The 20,410-nt window shown below is 39.3% G+C and overlaps 1 protein-coding gene across 2 annotated transcripts in view; it reads left to right on the top strand.

The window, feature by feature from the left end:
- Positions 1-20,410, top strand: part of CSTPP1 (centriolar satellite-associated tubulin polyglutamylase complex regulator 1) — a 197,601-nt gene that overhangs the window by 45,485 nt on the left and 131,706 nt on the right. For both annotated transcript variants that reach the window (XM_077767387.1, XM_077767386.1), the window contains exon 2: positions 3,684-3,786. In XM_077767387.1, coding sequence (XP_077623513.1) covers positions 3,684-3,786 — 103 coding nt within the window. The remainder of the gene's footprint in view (positions 1-3,683; positions 3,787-20,410) is intronic.

The raw sequence follows: 20,410 nt of genomic DNA, 5'->3' as shown, positions 1-20,410 counted from the left end.
AAGAGTAGTGGTTAGAGAGAGCTCCTGGCACTTGGCTTGTGAGAAATTCTCTGCACGGAGGAACTTCTCCATGCCTTTCCTGGCTCTTCTTAGCTGCTTTCCTTTATCCACCAATAAAAAGAGCACCATGGCTTCCTGTTTCCACATTGTAAACTAGGAATAGGTGGGGTGAATATTTTGTGGTTCTTTATAAGAAACTTTGAAATTCAATGACAAATTCTGACTTCACACAAATGCTGATTGGCATGCAAACACATGGAGGTGCGGACAGAACACACACACACACACACACACACACACACGAACCACATTTCTTAGATGATTTTGCAATCAACAGATGTGCCTGCCTTTGTGCTCTGTGTAAAATAAAGATCTTATTTACTTAAAAATAGACTTCACGAAATGTTAATGATGAGGCAATGTGGCATAGTGTTCAGAGCCTGGGTTCCTGGTTTGAGTCTTGGCTTTTCTTCTTACTAGCTGCGTGATCTTGAGCAAGCTACTTTAATTCTATAAATCTCAGTTCTCCCATTTGTAAAATGGAGGTACTCAAAATATGTACGTATCAGGATTGTGGTGAAGACTAAATAAAAGAATGCTTGTTAAGACAAGAGTACAGTGTCTGGTATATTGTTCAATATATTGCACAGGTGCTCCGAGTTGTTATCTTTATTGTTATTGTTATTATATGTACTATTATGAAACTCTATAAACATCAGATTTGTAGATGAATGTTCAACAGATATAGTCCTTTTTCTTCTTTCTTTCTTTCTTTCTTTCTTTCTTTCTTTCTTTCTTTCTTTCTTTCTTTTCTTTCTTTCTTTCTTTCTGTTTTCTTCTTTCCTTCCTTCCTTCCTTTCTCCCTCCTCCCTCACCTTTTTTTGGGTGGTTTTCCAGAAAACCTNCAGGACAAAAGTACTTTTTTTCTAACTGCTCTGAAAATATTTCTCCCTTAAAGGGCTTTCATACTGACATTTAGTCCCTGAAGCCAGAGAGGGGAAGCAGCAAGATTTTCAACTAAGTAAGAGCTCTTTCATTTCTACCATCGAATCAAAACCAAAACCAAAACACCCCAATCCTGATTAGCCTTAGGTAGATCTAAGTAAAAAAATAAAAATTTTAAAAAAAATTTAAAAAGCCCCTCTAGTCCAAGGAAGGGATCTTTTTGTAGGACTAGGGTGAGTGGGTGGAAAAGGGGAAGAAAAATACAAAGGTGACAGTGTCGTTGACTTTAATGTGAGTTTGGCCATTTTCTTCCCAATTTAATATATGTATGTATTAAGGTATAAAACAATTAATGCCAGATATTGGTGTGTATTATCTCTCCACTCTCAGTTTTGGGCATTTCTTGGAGAAATAGTTTTCCAGTTGGATGGCCTGTTGATTAAGCACAGATTCTGTTTTCACTTCTTCTTGGGGGTGGGGGGCTAAGGAATGTTTGCAGTGGCTGATAGTTGTTAGCTTTGGGCAGCACTCATATTGACAAGAGAAGTCACAGAATGTAAACATGTCATTCATCTGGACTTTAGATCCATGCAAACATGGTAAAACCTTAGGTCACCATTGTCAAATGAAGACTCCTGAGTACCGCTTGGGTAGATAAATTTATTTGCTTTATAAGTTTCACTAGACTGCCAGGACTTCAGGAATGTGGGTTCCTTTTTTTTTTTTTTTGAGGTTATTTATTTTTTGAGAGAGAGAGAGAGTGCTTTCGCATGCACAAGCAGAAAAAGGGCAGAGAGGGAGAGGGAGAGAATTCCAAGCAGGATCCATGCTGTCAGTGCAGAGCTCAACTTGAGGCTTGATCTCATGAACTGTGAGATCATGACCTGAGCTGAAATCAAGAATTAGACACTTGATCGACCAAGCCACCCAGGTGCCCTTAACTAGTGATTCTTAAACATCAGGGTACATAAGAAATATGAAGCGTACTTGTTAAAAATTACTGGGCTCCTTGAAAAGTACAGCATAGAGAATGTAGTCCATAATATTGTAGTAACATTGTATGGTGACTACACTCACTGTGGTGAGCATTGAATACACGTAGAATTGTCAAATCACTATGTTGTTCATCTGAAACAGATACAACATTGTATGTCAGCTATACCGCAATTTAAAAAACCAAAACTTTTTTTAAAAATTACTGGGCACCAGGGGCGCCTGGGTGGCTCAGTTGTTTAAGCACCTGACTTCGACTTAGGTAATGATCTCACAGTTCGTGGGTTCGAGCCCCACGTCAGGCTCTGTGCTGACAGCTTAGAGCCTGGAGTCTGCTTCAGATTCTGTGTCTCCCTCTCTCTCTGACTCTCCTCTGCTCATGCTGTCTCTCTCTCAGAAATAAATAAAACATGAAAAAAAATTACTGGGCTCAAGGTAGAAATTTAAGGTTACTAAGTCTGTGATGGTGTCAGATTACAAATCTGCATTTTAACATGGTATCTGAGGTGATTCAGATGAGAAGTTGATTCACCATATATTCAGAAAGAGTTAAATTGTGTCTTTTCCCCACACCTGATAAAGAAGAAAACAGGTATAGATTAAATAACTATCCAGAATTAAACTACCAAAGACAGAGCCATATTTCCAACCCAGGTCTGTCTAATTCTAATACACAAGCCCATGATTAATTCACACATTTTCTAGTAACAACAAATGCAGAAAACATGATTTCTGATAAATTGAGCCACACAGATTTCATGGTTCTAAGATTAATAACTTATAACATCCTGCAGCACCTGAGTGGCTCAGTCATTTGAGCATCCAACTCTTGATTTCAGCTCAGGTCATGATCACAGGGTTGTGGGATTGAGCCCTGCATCAGGCTCTGTATTGAATGTGGAGTCTACTTAAGATTGTCTCTCTTGCTCTCTCTCTCTCTCCCTCTCCCTCTGCCCCTCTCCCCCACTCATGCATTCTCTCTCAAAAATAAAAATAGAAACAAACAACAACAACAACAAAATAACATAACACCATTACTGAAATTTTCATTAAATTTCCTTAAACTTTTTCAGAGACCTTTTTTATTATTAAGGAATTGAGTTTTCTTTGCAAGCAGATCATCCGTGTTTTGGGCGTGGCATCACTACTCCCTGGGTTAAGTTTCTGAGACATGCAGAAGCAGAAGAGTGTGGAAAGAGGAAGGAAGAATTCCCAGGTGTATCTATATGGTGCTAAATGGTGCTGAAGCTCCTCACTGTCATTAAAGTCACCCTCATCACTGAAATGAAGAGTGAAGGGTTTATATTATGTCTAACAGCCAAGGGGTGCCTGGGTGGCTCAGTTAGGCGTCTGACTCTTGATTTTAGCTCAGGTCATGGTCTCATGGCTCGTGGGTTTGAACCCCACTTCAGGCTCTGTGCTGGCAGTGCAGAGCCTGCTTGGGATTCTCTTTCTGCCCCTCCCTGCCTCTCTTTCTCTCTCAATATAGATAAATAAAATTTAAAAAAAAATTTTTTAATGCTAATAGCCAATCAGATGGCAATAGGTCATGTTGTACATTGTCTCCCATCCTACCCTTTGAGACCTTAGCTTAGTTAGGGCCAACACATTTGGTTTGCTTATTCCAGTCCACTTTCTAGGGCAGAGCCAACATCTTGATGGACTTTTATGGCCTCCTACTGGGACTAGGAAGACTTGTTTTCTATGTCTCTCACTTTCTCTTTTCATCTTGATTTTTCTTTCAGCCCAGCGACATGTCCTCACATACATGGAGGATGCAGTGTGCCAGCTGCTAGAGAACAAGGAAGATATTAGCCAATATGGCATTGCCAGGTTCTTCACTGAATAGTAAGTACCTGAGTGCTTTGCCAACAGGGTGGGCCTAGAGAAGGCCCTTGGAAGCAGGTAAGATACGTGAAGAATGGAGCAGGTTATTGCTGATTATGTAGTGGCCATGAATGCTTAGCTTTGGCAGGTCACTTGAGCACTGCCCAAACAGGTTTTGGAAGATGCTTTTGGTGCATCTAGTTTTGTCCAGTGGTGAGTCTCATGAGTAGTCATGACTATAGTAGCTCAAGAACTAATTGATCAGTTAGATCTGTTTCTTTAGGTCCCTCCTGTAATTTTTTTTTTAATTTTTTTATAGTTTATTTTTGAGACAGAAACAGAGCATGAGTGGGGGAAGGGCAGAGAGAGGGGGAGACACAGAATCTGAAACAGGCTCCAGGGTCTGAGCTGTCAGCACAGAGCCTGATGTGGGGCTCGAAACCACCAACTGTGAGATCTGACCTGAGCCGAAGTCAGACGCTTAACCGACTGAGCCACTCAGGTGCCCCTAGGTCCCTCCTATAATTTTTAACTTTCTCCTTTATTCAGAATACTCCCTCCTGATTGCCTGTAGTCAGTGCTCCTTTAGCCTGTGTTTTTATACCTGGCTTTTCTCATGGAAACGGTTGGGATGATTTCCCTCTGCAGTTTTCTTCCTACAGGATGCTGTGTCAATCAGCTAATGATGTAAGAGTATTTGTAAAGGCAGAATAGCTTTCGTAGTTTATGTCTTTAAAAGGTTGTGTTTCTTTGTAAAGCATGCTCGGAGTGTGTAAAAGTCAAAATGATTACTACTTTTTTAATATCACAGAGCTGTTTTTAGGCTGAGAGAGAATCCATTTTATTTTTTTCTGTTTTTTACTTTTATTTGCATGTATTTTATGCAGAATTTACTCCTGGGCCATAAGTTTTTGTTTCTTCAGCTTCTTCTGGGATATCTTTTTCTTCTGTGCAACTTCCTCTTCTGGTTTAGGAACAGTCTGCTCTTTTTCAGTGGGGATCATCTCAATGTGGCAGGGAGAGCTCATGTATAGGTTAATCCGACCATGAGCCCTATAAGTTCTACGCTGCATTTTGGGGGCTTTGTTTACCTGGATGTGCTCGATGACCAGAGAATCTACATCTAAACCCTTAAGTTCAGCATTACTCTCTGCATTTTTAAGCATGTGCAGTAAAAATTCAGCACTCTTTTTGGGCCACCGACCCTGTGTCCAGCCCTACTGTTTGGCCCGGGCACACCTACCAACTCCACCATTGTAGCAATGGAATGACACATGTTGCTTCTGCAAAGTGACATCTTTAAGATACTTGGTGGCTTTTCGGATATGCATACCCTCAATGGCCCGGGCAGTTTCACGTGTGTTCTTAAAGTGAACACGAAGATTTGAACCTCTTGATTTGAATGATTTTGTTGGGTTTTCCGGGTCAAGTGAATAGCGAACCATTTTCAGAGATCACACCTCAGGCTGCTCACGGGAAGAGGAAGAGCGAGAGAATCCATTTTAAACACCTTGGTCTTCACGAAAGGATGTGCTAAAGAATATAAAATGTTACTTTTATTTCCACAACGCCATCATATATTTGTCTCCTCATTTGGATTCTCCTTCCCTTTTTTATGGTTTACTGGGAGCCTTCTAAGGAAGAGGAGCCTCTAACAGGCTTCTATTTCAGAGGAATCATGAGCTCAAATCCATCCTCCTTGAAAACAGATTTTTTTTCCTTTCTGCTCCAGAGCTTCTTTGAAGATCAGACAGCTATTCAAACAGCCTAAAATTGGTTTGCTGTTAGGGGAATTCTTGACTCTCACTCACTAGCTCTTTTGCCAAGTTATAGGCCTTGCGAATAAAAACTAGATTTCATATGGATTGGAATTTCAAGTCCCCAGGAAAAACAGGCTCTCCAGGAGCAGAGCTGGTCCCTTCTCCCAGTCCCCTAAAGGAAGATCAAGAAAGGAATCTTCCTTGTTCCCATGGTGTGGGCTGAAGCAAATGAGGTGGGCAGGGAATAAAGACTGAGATTGAATAGCTTTGCTTGCTCTTACAGAACTGACAAGCCTAGGGGTCAAGTTTCTAGGCCATTTAATCTGTACCAGTGCTCTTGAGGCTCCTTGCCAAGTGAAATATGATTCTTCTGGGGGCAATGCTTCTTCCTGGTTGTTGTTTTTTTTTTTCCATTTTACTTTACCTTCCTCCTCACCACCACTGTCTCCTATATAAGTCTTTTTCCTGTCACATTGGTTCCTGAGGGCAGGCATCATGTCCTCTTCATCTTTGTGTTCCTAGTGCCTGGCATGATGTTTAGCACATAATAGATGGTAGGTGAGTGTTTGTTGAATACACGGCCATGTCTGTATTTTAAGTTATTGCATACTATTTACTCTTACTCTTGATTGTAGTAAGTAATAAGGACCTTCTCCTGCTTTTCCTCTCTTTTTTGTTGATTCTTTTTGATTCAAGCTCTATATCCTGCCATATAAGAAGCTGTATACCGTATATGTAGCACTCCATAACTGAACCCAGCTGGTCTATATAACTGATACTGAACTCTGTAGAGCCAATAGTAAAGCTCATAACTGCTTCAAAATGCTATTGAATGCTATTAACTATAGCTTTTATCCACCAATACACTGTTGAAAAATATCTTAAGATTTTCCATAGCACTGATAGAAATCTAGTTGCTAAGTGAGCTGTTTTCTTGTTCTAAGGAAACTAAAAATTATAAAGTGTGTGTGAGTGGCACACACCTGACATGTTTCAGAAACCGTATTGGCTCAAGGCAAGTTATTTTGAGAAATGAACTAGCATCAAAGCTCCAAACTCTTGGGGCGCCTGGGTGGCTCAGTGGCTTAAGTGTCTGACTCTCGATTTTGGCACAGGTCACGATCTCACAATTTGTGGGATCGAGCCCCACATTGGGCTCTGTGCTGATAGTACGGAAACTGTTTGGGATTCTCTCTCTCCCCCACTCTCTCTGCCCCTTCCCCATTCATGCTTTCTTTCAAAATAAATAAGCTAAAAAAAAAAAACCCTCCAAAATCTTAAAACCAGGAAAAAAAAATACTTGAAAGGTGTAGACATATGATGAAATTGAAAAGGGTATTTGGTAGATGAGACCTGAGTGGTAGAAGCTCCTGATTTTCTTTGATTATGAATTTTGTTTCTCTAGTGAAAAAGTCTTCTTCCTTAGGTCTCAGTTTTTTGTTGATTCATAGCAGCATAATGAAGGGAAAAGAGCACTGCCTTGGGTGAAGAGTTCGTCTTTCTTAACAGTCCTCACTCTATAATCTTGGGCGATTTCTGAAATTTTCTGGGCTTCAGTTGGCACAGCTATGATATAGGTATAATAAAATCTGATGTCCTAATAATAATAACAATATAACAATTATACATTATAATGAGCAGTTTTTAATTAAACTCACACTATGTCTCAGCCACTATAATTCTTTGAAGTAGGTACTATTATTATCACTTCTGTTTTATAGATAAGGAAACCAAGTCTCAGAAAGGTTAAAATAGCTTCTTTAAATTCACAGACTAATAAGTGACAGAGTTGGGAATCAAGTCTCATCTGGATTATTTCTTTTTTTTTAATTTTTTAAATTTATTTCTGAGAGAGAGAGGCAGCATGAACAGGAGAAGGTCAGAGATAGGGGGAGACACAGAATCTGAAGCAGGCTCCAGGCTCAGAGCTAGCTGTCAGCACAGAGTCCAACGCGGGGCTCGAACCCACAAACCGTGAAATCGTGACCTGAGCCGAAGTCGGACACTTAACTGACTAAGCCACCCAGGTGCCCTTTGTCTGGAGTATTTCAAAGGCTACCAGCCTCTACTGCCTGTAAGTAACTATACAGCCTAGCATTGCTAGAGACTTACCCAGATCATATTTTGAGGTCTCTTCTACTTATAATTTCCAAATTCTTTGAAATTTCCTTTAAGAACTATACTCCACAAAGTTTATCACATAACCTTGTCTGGTGACCTTAGTTCATTGCCATTTAAATGCTCAGTATTGGCCTTTTTAGGGGATACAATTGGAACTGTCTCTAAACAGTAAGAAACATGATTTTTTAGAAAATATGTTAATAGTACACTTCCATCTCTCAGTTTCAGGCTCATACCTTGGGATTTTCACATATTTAATGATGGATGATTTACCTATAAACAATGATAAAAGTACTCTTTCAAATTGTTTTTGGAACACTTTTCTGTTTAATTTCTTCTGTGGATCTGCTTGTCTTCTCACCTGTGCTGTCTGTCATTCCTCAGTTATTGGTGTTTTCCAACAAATCCATGATTGTTCCAGCAAATCTCTGTAAGCTGCAAAACACGAGTAGCTAAGCTGTACTGTGTGCGTATGTCTGTAAGACTGTGAGCTCTTTAGATCATATTCCTCTGGACACTCTTGAAAGAAGGATACTAAATCCCAGAGGATTTTCTTTTATGTTGTATGCAACCTCTACCTCTGAATGTTGCCTTTCAACCAGTGGAAGGTAAAAGGAATGAATATTTAGAGGTGCCACTCTAAGAATAGACCAAGTGTCAGCACGGGGTCAAGACCTCTGAAGAAGTACATCCAAGAAAATGAGGCTAGAGTAGCTGTAACTTAGAAACCACAGCAGAGTGTGACCAGGTTCTTGTGGTAAAGATAAAATGAGAAATGTGGTTTTTTAAGACATTGGAAAATAATGATGAGAGAAAAACAGGCTGAAATCTGAGAATTCCTATCAGGATTGGGAACCATTCTTCACAGGCTAAATTGATAGTTACAACACTGAGGCATCAGGGAGCTTGACCTCCACATACTAATATAGAAAAGAATGATACTCTGATACTCTGTGGTCTTGGTTGGTGGGCCCAGGAGGGCTCTTTCTTATGATCAAGTGTCTTGTTTTTGTTTCCTTTTTAATGATGGTTTTAGCTTTTGGGAATGCTTTCACGATGACTATTTTGGTTGCAAGTACACAGATTACCTTCATTGATAGAGGTTTATTTTAAAGCCCTGTGAGAATATAAGACAGCATTCACTCATGAACTCATTCCATAATTTTTTTGAGCACTTACTATGCGCCTATGTGTAGCAGGCAGTGGAGCCATAGTAGTAAGCAAGACAGATAAGGTGATTATTCTCATAGACCTAAGGGTGTAGTGAGGAAGATAGTCAATAAATAAGTAAACTGATGATGACAATAGCAATAGCTGATAGGCAATAAATACTTGCTCTGTGCTAGGCACTGTTCAATACATTTCAAATGTATCATCTCATTTAATTCTCCCAATACTATGAGGTGGGGTTTTAATATTCTCTTCATTTTACACATTAGGAAATGCAGGCACACAAAAGTAACATTCCTAAGGTTACACAGCTGATGACCATAACAAGATAAATAACAGGGAAATCACTGGGATAATGTGATATACAGGATAACCAGGAAGACCTCTTGGAAATGGCATTTGAGGGCTTCTCCCAGGGAATGATTGGCTCATCCCATTGAAGAGCCAATAAGTTATGTCTGTTCAGGTGACTCACTTTCTTTCTTCTACCTTTGTTATCTAAGCTTTCTGTGTCTAAAAGAAAAAGATAATTTGATTGATTGTATTTGCTGCTACCCAGAATGGAATAACCATAATAGGCAGTGATCTGGGAAAGCCACGTTACAAGTAATTGGCTTCCCTATGCATTGCTCATTTATCATAAGGGAAAGTAATAAAATAATTAGACATAAAAATTACCTGTGTCATCTAGTACCTAATATAAATATGAAGATTGAAATCTTAGTGTTTAGAAAAAGAGCATTAATAATTATATCTTGATATATATTAATCATTAGAATTCACTTGGCGATTTGCATACCTCTTTTAATATACTCTTGCAGTAAAAAGTACTAGCGTCAAATCCCCCCCTCCTTTATTGTTTTGATTAGAATAAATCCATGAAATATGAACATTAATTCACTCCTGAAGACAAAAAGGAAGTTCCAAGAGTGCATATTCCTAAATCACTTAAAATGTAACTCTAATGAAAACAACTCATGATTATAAAATATGTATTGTTCCTTCTTTTTTTAAACAGGTGCTTTAAGCCATATGAAAGATGACCCACTTCTCTCCTAGGTAATCTAGAACAGTCAGGGTATAAACTTGCAGTTCTAAAGTTGGCAGATTTTTTAGGATTATCCATCATCCAGCATTTAAGTAATGTTGTTTTGGGTTCTTCTCGTGCCCATGGTAACAAAGGAGCAGGTTTGGAGCAACAAGAAACACATCAGAACAAATCAGGACTTCACGGATTTCCAGGCTCATAGCTTTGAATGAGGAGTGGACTTGAGACTTCTCTGGGCCATTTCTGCTCTATGTTTTCCCTACTTATTGTTGTTAAACTGAGCCAAAATGTGCTGTGGTGAAGTAATGGTGACTAATCCTATTATAGGCTTCTTCAAAAGGGTATTGCTTCTCCCTGCCCCCCATCTTTTTTCCATAGTTCAGTTCTTAGCTGGAGTTGACACATTATAACAGAAAATGACCCGTTTCTCATTGTCAGCATCTGGATTCTCACAGACTGAGATAATTGCCAGGAATAGATTTTGCCTTGAGCTAGAGCAATCCTGTCCTCACTGTTATTGGCCCAGGCACTTCTGTTAAGATGTCATTTGTAAAATGTATAGAGGATTCTGGTTCTTTTCTATGTTACCAGGGGTATCCTATAGCAAAAGTACTCCAGAGAGACATAGTGGTGAGTGGAGAGTCATCAAAATTGATTTTGAAACTTAAAAACCCAGGTTCATCAAGGATATAAGCAGCTGCTTACTTGCTTAGAATCCATCTCTTTCTTCAGTCCCTTCATGTTTTGATTACAGGAAAACCATCCAGCAGCACTTGACCTGGTAACTGAGGAAGCCATTTCACAGCCCACTGGTCCCCTGACTCATTTAGAAGTCAGAGTCAAAGGTTGTGGAAATAATAATTGGGCCCAGATTCTCCCTGTCAGGAAAGACCTTACTTCCCCACCTCCTCCCTTCTGCAAGTTAAGAGAAAGTTAGCTGTTGTGAAACCATTCAGTAAGAGGAAATGAAGGAACTCCATCCTTGGCTGAAGTATTTTCAGGAACCAGTGATATTATTTCTGTTTGCATGGGAGCAGCTTTTATAGCTAGCTGGTATAAAATTTAGGTATAATTTTCTACCCCAAAATATTTCCCCTTAGAGAAATTACTTGACTTATTTTAATCTATGAATAATATAAAGAATCCTTACTTGGTCCAATCCAAGTGCTGATCTTTCTTCTCATTCCACCGCTCTCATAATTCCCCAAGTCCCTCTCTGGCAATAGGTAGACACACACAAATCTGAACGAACAGATCAGTAGTGCTATTAGGAATGTGAAATAGCTCATCAGAAGTCAAGAAACTTTAGTTCATCGACAACAGAACCATTTAAATTCATCAGTGTTTCTAATTTCTTCCATAATTTGCTCAGAACTCTAGAAGATCTGTGGTGTTGGCAGCACAGGCCTGGCACAAGAACAGGAAAGAATGACACATTCTGGCACCTTTAACCAGAAGGTCTTTAATGAACTGGGATGGGGGTGGAGGGGATGGAAGGGAAGGCGGAGGGACAGTGAGGATTTTGGCAGCCGCACAAAGATTCTTCTTCCCTGAGAAAAGTGAAATGAAAGTCAAATGAAGCTTCTCTCTGTTACTCTGATTTGCTAAGATGTTTGTCTGTCTCTTAGCTTCCAGCCCCATGGCAGGTGCATCTTTACAGTCAGTGACTTCCCCACAAAACAAATTGTTTCTCAGGATCCCTCAACAGGGGTCATGTCCAACCAATTTCCTGTCCGAGGCCATAACTGTAATTCCTTTCTTCAGCTATCAGATGCAGTTCTGACCAACGCGGTGGAAACCATCCTACCAGAAAATGTCACGAGCATGTAACTTTATTTTAGGGATACGTTGGTCCAGGGTTGCTGAGTTCTGAGGCTGCAACAGTCAGTAATGCTATTTTGGGGGTGGCCAGAGAAGGAGCCTTGGGTTCATCCCTTTGTCATTAAATAATATCAACAACAGATGTCTTTGTTAATGTCCTCGTGTTATATTTTCCAGGTCAAGGTCATGCTGGGGATAATAATACCTATCTCGTAGGGTTGTTGTATAAATGAAGTAAAATAATGTGTATAAAATGGCTAGCTATATAGAATTCACTCTTATTCCCCTTTAGCTCCGGTTTTCTGGGATTTTCACTTCTCTCCTAGTTTGTGGGTCTCTTGCAAAGTGACACTCTTGCTCTTCTTTCTCTTCAGATGGTATTAGAGTTGAAGATTTTGAGGGTCTTTTAGTCTTTCTTGTTCTCTGTCATACGTTTTGCTTATCCTGCATCTTGTGTGCTTTTTTGGAGATTAAAGACTGATGATTTCCTGCATCACTATTAGCCGTTTAGTGTTAGCCACTTTACTCACCATTTGGTTCATTCAGAGAAAGGCCTAGGAAATCTTTCTGTCTTTCCTTTTCCCACCAATAAGCCATTTCCTCACTTCCTGGCTCTACCCTCTTTTCTCTGGCTGCCAAGATTAAAAACTTCAAGGTGTAATGGGAGACCTGGGCTAGTCAAGTCTACCCAACTTGCATTGTTCTTACTCTGAGCTCTAGCCGTAAAGTGATGTGCTCGGGGTAATGAAAAGCAGACATTCTGTGCTGAGGTCATTGCTCCTCGCACTGGCAGCCTGCTGCAGGAAGCTGTTTCTCTGTGCTTGCAGAGCCAAGCTCCAGCCTCCCAACAGTTGGAATGTATTGAGAAACCACAGAGCCCAAAGAGACAACGTTACACAGGCAGTTCCAGGCAGGGAGGGTATATTTACACCACACAAGCTATAGTTTACATGTGTGGGGATAATTGCTCATCTGCACACTCTCAAACTGCACCTTCTATGCAATATATATGCCCTCTCAAGGGGGGTTAGCCAAGAGAATTGTACTATGTCCAAAATGCCCTGAACACCTACTAACTTGCCATAAGGAAAAAGAGGTATTATAGAAAATTTGATGTAAAGCCACCTTTTTAAGGTAGTGTTTTTCTGAATCAGATTTGATGTTTAGAATCTTGAACCATACAGTCCCCGTCTCTAAAGCATCCCATAGCATTGTTGCTTACATGGTTTTTCCAACTACATGTTTTTCTTATCTCTTTACCAAAACATCAAGTATCCTTATAGAGTGGGATATGGTCAGTGGGATGTAATCTGCTTAAGGAGATAATGCTTACTGATTAGTAAACAATTAAAGAACAATTTCAAGACCTTATACAATGGCATCACATTGTGCTCTGAGATCTGAGAATAAGAAATAATGGGTGCTAGAGAAGTTAAAGTAGCCATTGTAGAACAGTATGTCTTGACTTGTGTGATGGTTAATTTTATATGTCATCTTGATTGGGCTCGGGTATGCCCAGATAGGTAATTTCTGAGTAGTTCTGTGAGGGTGTTTTCAGAAGAGATTAGCATTTGAATTGGTAGACTTTAAAGAAGATCCACTCGTACCAGTGTGGGTAGGCATCTTCCAGTTCCTTGAGGACCTGATTAGAACAAAAAGGTAGAAGAGTGAATTTTATTTTGTTTTGTTTTGTTTATGTTGTTATGTTTATTTATTTAATTTTTTTTTATTTTTACAATTTTTTTCTTTTTCTTAAATAGTTTATTGTTGAGTTGGTTTACATATAACACCCAGTGCTTATCCCAACAAGTGCCCTCCTCCATGCCCATTACCCTCCTTCCCCTCCCCCCCACCCCCCTCAGTCCTCAGTTTGTTCTCAGCATTCAAGAGTCTCTCACGGTTTGGAAAAGGGGAAAAATAGTTGGGGAGAATAGAAGGGGAGGGAGGCAAACCATGAGAGACTATGTTTATTTATTTTTGAGAGAGAGAGAGACAGAGACAGAACACAACTGGGCGAGGAGCAGAGAGAGAGGAAGACACAGTATCTGAAGCAGACTCCAGGTTCTGAGTTGTCAGCGCAGAGCCCGACGTGGGGCTTGAGCCCACAAACTATGAGATCATGACCTGAGCTGAAGTCAGACACTTAACCAACTGAGCCACCCAGGTGCCCCTGTTTTCTTTTTTTGTTTTGTTTTTTGTTTGTTTGGCTTTAGCTGGGACATCCATTATCTCCCGTCCTCAGACATCAGTGCCTTTGAATTTAGACTAGAACTTACATCATTGTCCCTCTGATTCTTGGGCCTTTGGAATCAGACTGGGACTTACACCACTGACTCCCCTGGCTCTTGGGCTTACAGACCTGGATTGAATTACACTACCAACTTGCCTAGTTCTCCAGATTACTGATGGCAGATCAGGGGGCTTCTCGGCTTCCATAGTCACATGAGCTAATTCCATAAGAATATAAGCTAACTCTCTTCTTGTGTATACAGTTTACCCTTGACCAGCACAGGGTTAGGGACATCAGATCCCAGACACAGTCAAATATCAAATCCATGTATAATTTTTGACTCCCCCAAAACTTTTTTTTTTTTTTACAAATAGTTTATTGTCAAATTAGTTTCCACATAACACCCAGTGCTCATCCCCACAAGTGTCCTCCTCCATGCCCATCCCTCCTCCCCCCCACATTCATCAGTCCTCAGTTTTTGTCAGCATTCAAGAGTCTCTCATGGTTTGCCTCTCTCCCTTTCCCCCACCATTTCCGCCCTTCTTCTCCCCCTTGTTCCTCAGTCAAGTTCCTCCTAATCCTCCTATACGTGCACACATATGATATTTGTCCTTCTCTGCCTGACTTATTTCGCTCAGCATAACACCCTCAAGGTCCATCCATGTTGCTACACATGGCCAGATTTCATTGTTTCTCATTGCAATGTAGTATTCCATGGTATAGATAAACCACATCTTCTTGATCCATTCATCTGTCGATGGACACTTAGGCTCTTTCCATGTTTTAGCTATTGTGGAGAGTGCTGCTATGAACATTGGGGTACATGTGCTCCTATGCATCAGCATTTCTGTATCCCTTGACTCCTCCAAAACTTTACTAGTAGCCTACTGTTGACCAGAAGCCTAAACAGTTGATCACAAAGTTGATTAACGTGTGTTTTGTATGTTATATGTACTATATTCTTACAATAAAGCTAGAGGAAAGAAAATGTTATTAAGAAAATCATAAAGATGAGAAAATTCTGTCCTGTAAAAAATCTGTGTATAAGTAGACCTGCACAGTTCATACTTGTGTTGACCAAGCATCAACTGTATGTATGTATGTACTGCTTGTTATGTTTTTCTGGAGAACACTGACTAATACAATCTGGAAAGGTGAATAGAATTTAGATAAGTGAACAAGAAAGAAATATTTTTATGTGACATGAAAGTACTGTAACATAGTGGTTAACAACACAGACTTTGCAGTCAGATCTATTTGAGGGCCTGCCACTGACTAGTACGTGGTCATAGGCAGGTTGCTTAGTCTCATCTATAAAATAGAGGGAGACTCATAAATATAATTGAAAATTCCATGTTGCATGATTGTTGGAAGGGTAATGAATGTAAAGTACTTGGTAGTCTACTTAAGGTATATTAAGTGTTGAATAAACCCTAGCTACTACTACTGTTGTTGTTTGTGCGTTCAACAAATACTTACTGAATGCCTTTGTGTCAGTCAGTATTCTGGACACTGGGCGATACAGCAGTGAAAGGCAGACAAGAAATCCCAACTTTCATGGAGCTTCCATTCTGACATTAGCTTTCATCCTGAAACTGTATTTTACCTTTTTTCCTCTAGTAATAACTGTAAATGTATTTTTTTAAAAGTTGTAAAAATAACAGTCTCCAGGGGCGCCTGGGTGGCTTAGTCGGTTAAGCGTCCGACTTTTGCTTAGGTCATGATCTCGCGGTTCGTGGGTTCGAGCCCTGCGTCGGGCTCTGTGCTGACTGCCAGCTCAGAGCCTGGAGCCTGTTTCAGTCTGTGACTCCCTCTCTCTCTGACCCTCCCCTGCTCACACTGTCTCTCTCTCTATCTCCTAGAAATAAATAAAGCATTAAAAATCTTAAAAAAAAAAAAAATAACAGTCTCCATATCCCTTTCACCCAACTTCTAGTAATGTTAACATCTTCTCTAACTATAGTGTAATTTTGAAAATCAGTTCATTGAAAACTGTTATCTATAGACATTATTAGAATTTGCACCTTCACTTTTGAAGGCTAATGTTTTTCTGGCATAAGTTCTAGGTTGGCAGTTATTTTTGGTACTTTGAAGACGCTATTCCATTATCTTCTGGTTTCCACTATTTCTGTTGAGAAGTATCGGTCATTCTTACATCTTTGAAAAATAATCTGTCCTTTATCTCTGGCTACTTTTTAGATATGTCTCCTTGATCTTGGGATTTGATAGTTTTACCATAATGTGCCTCCGTTTGCTTTTTAATATTTAAACCACTTAGGGTTCTTAGTGCTCCTCAAATCTATAATTTGATGTCTTTTATCAGTTTTTGAAAGTTCTCAGTTGTTAGCTTTTCAGATTTACTTCTGTTCCACTATCTTTACTCCTTCTGGGATTCCAATTATACAGTCCAATTACATAAATAGTAGACCTCTTATGTACTTTTTTGCATTTTTCATCGTTTTGTCTTATATGCTTCCTTCTGGATATTTTTTTCTGACCTATTTCCCAGTTCATTAATTCTCTTTTCATTTATGTGTAACTTGCTGTTAAACCCATGTACTGAGTTCTTAATTCCAATTCACATCTTATTTTTGTTTTTGTAGGTTTTGTATCTTACTGTGATACTTTAATCAGTCTGTTTTAAATACAAGAGAGGGAGGAAATTGTAAGCTGGGGAAACTGAATGTTGAAACTGAGGTTTGTAAAAACCTTAGGATTTGGTTATTGGTGTTTCTCATACTACTCTTAGTCTTGCTTCCCAAAATACATCTTCATTTTTCTTTTTTATTCCCAGTAGCAAAGAAGATTTTATTATTTATTTAAAAATTTTTTAAATGTTTTATTTATTTCTAGGAGAGAGAGAGAGAGACAGCGTGAGCAGGGGAGGATCAGAGAGAGAGGGAGTCACAGACTGAAACAGGCTCCAGGCTCTGAGCTGGCAGTCAGCACAGAGCCCGACGCGGGGCTCGAACCCACGAACCGCGAGATCATGACCTAAGCGAAAATCGGACGCTTAACTGACTAAGCCACCCAGGCGCCCCTATTAAAAATTTTTTTTAATGTTTACTTATTTTTGAAAGAGAAAGAGTGTGAACAGGGGAGGGGCAGAGAGGGATGAAGACACAGAATCTGAAGCAGGCTTCAGGCTCTGAGTGTCAGTACAGAGCCCAACATGGGGCTCGAACTCACAAACTGAGATCATGACCTGAGCTGAAGTCAGATGCTTCACTGACTGAGTCACCCAGGTACCCCAAAGTAGATTTTAATTTACTTCATTTTCTGTAGTTTACTTCTGTAGTTTATTGTGAAGACCTTATATAGTTTAAATATACCTTTTTGTTTTGTTTATTATAGACTTTAAGAGTAGTTTTAGGTTCACAGCAAAATTGAGAGGAAGGTAGAGATTTCCTGTGTATCCCCTGCCCCCAAAATGAAAAGGCAACACTTATTTTATTTTTATTATCAAATATTTATTATATATTTTATTACCAACATCCTCTACCAGAATGGTACATTTGTTACAATTGATGAACCAACATTGACAGATCGTAATTACCCAAAGTTCACAGTTTACTTTGTGTTTACTCTTGGTATTGTACATTCTATGGGTTTGGACCAGATGTTTAATGACATATAGCCATCATTATGGTATCATAAAGGGTATTTTCACTGCTCTAAAAATTCTCTGTGCTCTTCATGTTTATCCCTTCTTTCCACCCAATTCCTTCCTCATAGTTTTTGCCTTTTCCAAGATATTATATAGTTGAAATCATACAGTATATAGCCTTTTCCATTTATTTATTTACTTACTTACTTACTTATTTTTAAAGTTTTATTTATTTAAGTAATCTCTACACCCAGGGTAGGGCTTGAACTCAGGACCCTGAGATCAAGAGTCGCATGCTTTTCTGACTGAGCCAGCTAGGTACCCAATTATTGTATTTTTTAGTTGAAGAATTACCATTCAGTTTTTTTTTATGGTTCTTTACAAATTTTTATCCTTCATTTTCTTGAATATGGTAAAGCAAGATTATCTAAAAGTCCATAATCCAAAATCAGGATTCCTTATGGGTCTGTGTTTATTACCCTTGAGTTTTTACTCCATTGTCATAAATTGTACTAGACTTTTTTCCTTTAGTTGAGTGTTGTACTTTGTATATGAAAAATTCTAGAAATAATGTAAAGCCTTGAATGCTATTATCTTTCTTCAGAGAGGATTTATATTTGCTTCTGGCAGATGGTCTGAGCACTAGCAATTCTTGATTACCTCAATCCAATCAAGGGCTTGAAATGATTTGAAGGTAGGCTTAAGTATCAGGGAGGGCTGATCTGTTTCAGGATACAGCCTTTCAAGGTACTAACCAGAGCCTTAGGGATATGCCACAGTTCCTCTACCCAGCTGGGTGGGTCCTGAGCTCCAGTTTTTTGACTGCCAAGCCTCAAGAGTCATTTGAAAATTCAGGAACTTAATATTAAATCAAAACTATTACCTGATCAGTCTATCAGCTTCCTCTTTCAGGACTGGCAGAAGCTCCTGAAACTACTAGTGGGTGTCATGATATCCTATTTTTGAGGCAGTGATGAGTATAAATGATACTGTGAGATTCTGAGGCAACTTTAACGTGATATGAAAATATTTGAGGTTTCTAGCGTGCCTATGTGGCTCAATCAATTAAACATCGAACGTCAACTCAGGTCGTGATCTCATGGTTTGTGAGTTCAAGCCCTGCACTGGGTTCTCTGCTATCAGTGCAGAGCCTGCTATGATCCTCTGCCTCCCTCTCTCTCTGTCCCTCCCCTGTTCATGCTCTCTCTCTCTCAAAAATGAATAAAAACATTTAAAAAATATTTGAGGAAAGATATAAAGGAAATACTAAATTCCAGTTAATGGTTTGTAAAAATAAAGATATAATCTTTTTCTATCCAAGTTTGTGCGTTTCTTTAATTCAATCCATGGACTCTTCCATTTAGAATTCCTGTTTATGGGAGAAAGTGGCACCAAATGCTAGGCTAACTTCTTTGGGTTTTATTCTCCTCTCATAACTTAGCCTTGTCATTCTTCATTTGCCTCAGTGGCTCTCTCATACTTCAAACAGATGCATTTAATAATTCATCTAGTTTTTTTCTCAGTCAGAAAGGTTGGTCTAAATTACCTAGTCTACCTTTATTGCAAAAGGAAGTATTTTGGAACTTTTGTTCTAGCAGAATGTAATTATATTAGCGGAAGTAGAAAATATCATACACAGGAAGAGGTTGTAAAGGAGTCTAAATTGACTTGTGGAGGACTAGTACATGTTGAAAAGCAGCAAACAGGAAATATATAATTAGGATAGAGCCAGTTTATGAGAGGCTCAATTATGTTGAAATAAGAAGAGAGACAAAAGACAATACCTTGTAAAGGCTGAGAAATTAACTCATTGCCTTGTCGTTGTCTTCTTCTCCTTCTCCTTCTCCTTCTCCTCCTCCTCTTTCTTCTTCTTGAGAGAGAGAGAGAGCATGAGTGGTAGAGGAAGAGAAAGAGAATCTTATACAGGCTCTATGCCCAGTGCAAAGCCTGATGCAGGACTCAATCTCACAACCCTGAGATCATGGCCTGGTCTTCTAATAATTTTTAAAATTTGTTAACTATTAAGTACCTACTATGTACCAGTGTCTGTGCCAGACATGGTCCTTGAGGAATTCACTGTCACTCTCATGGGAGGCAAAAGTAATGACAATTTCATACCAGAAAAACACTATTATTCAAGGCTCTAGCAGATTCCTTGTCTGTTGAGAGCCCACTTTCTGGTTCATAGATGGCCTTCTTTTCGCTGTATACTTACATGGCAGAAGGGGTAAGGGACCTCTCCTGAGCCCCTTTCATAATGGCAAGAATCTCATTCATGAGGATGAGTTCCAACCTTATGACCTCCCAAAGGCCCCACTTCCAAATACCATCACACTGGGGATTGGGTTTCTATGTATGACTTTTGAAGGGGATACAAACATTCAGTCTATGGCAGTGAGGTAAGACAGCTCAAAAAGATATGTAAATGAGGGGTTATAAAGAGAGTTTCGTCATGGATGTTTTCTACTCTGTACAACTGGTATGATATTGGTGCCATTGACTGAGATCATTCAATTCAGGAAATATTTCTTACATACCAGTATAAGCCTGGATTTGTGATAGGTGCTGGGGAAACAATGATTAATAAGGCATGGCTCCTTCCTTCAGTATATTCTCAGTCAAATAAGTCAATAATTAAATAACTTATAGTTCAAGGTGCTAAGAATGTCCAAAGGAAGAATATCTTAACTAAGTTTAAGGGGTCAGGAAAAGTGTCACAGAACAGATGGCCCTCTAAGCTGAATATTCTTTTCCTAATTTATTTATTAAAATGGAAGTTATACATGCATACAGCTTAAAGAGTAAAATAGTTCTATAAGAATTGTTAAAAAAAAGAAAAAAACATTCCCTCAACTCTCAGTTTAGTTTCCCATTCCTCAGAGGTCACT

This window comes from Crocuta crocuta, unplaced genomic scaffold (genome assembly GCF_008692635.1).
Source record: "Crocuta crocuta isolate KB4526 unplaced genomic scaffold, BGI_CrCroc_1.0 scaffold330, whole genome shotgun sequence".
Lineage (NCBI taxonomy): Eukaryota > Metazoa > Chordata > Mammalia > Carnivora > Hyaenidae > Crocuta > Crocuta crocuta.
This window is presented reverse-complemented; position numbering and strand designations above follow the sequence as displayed.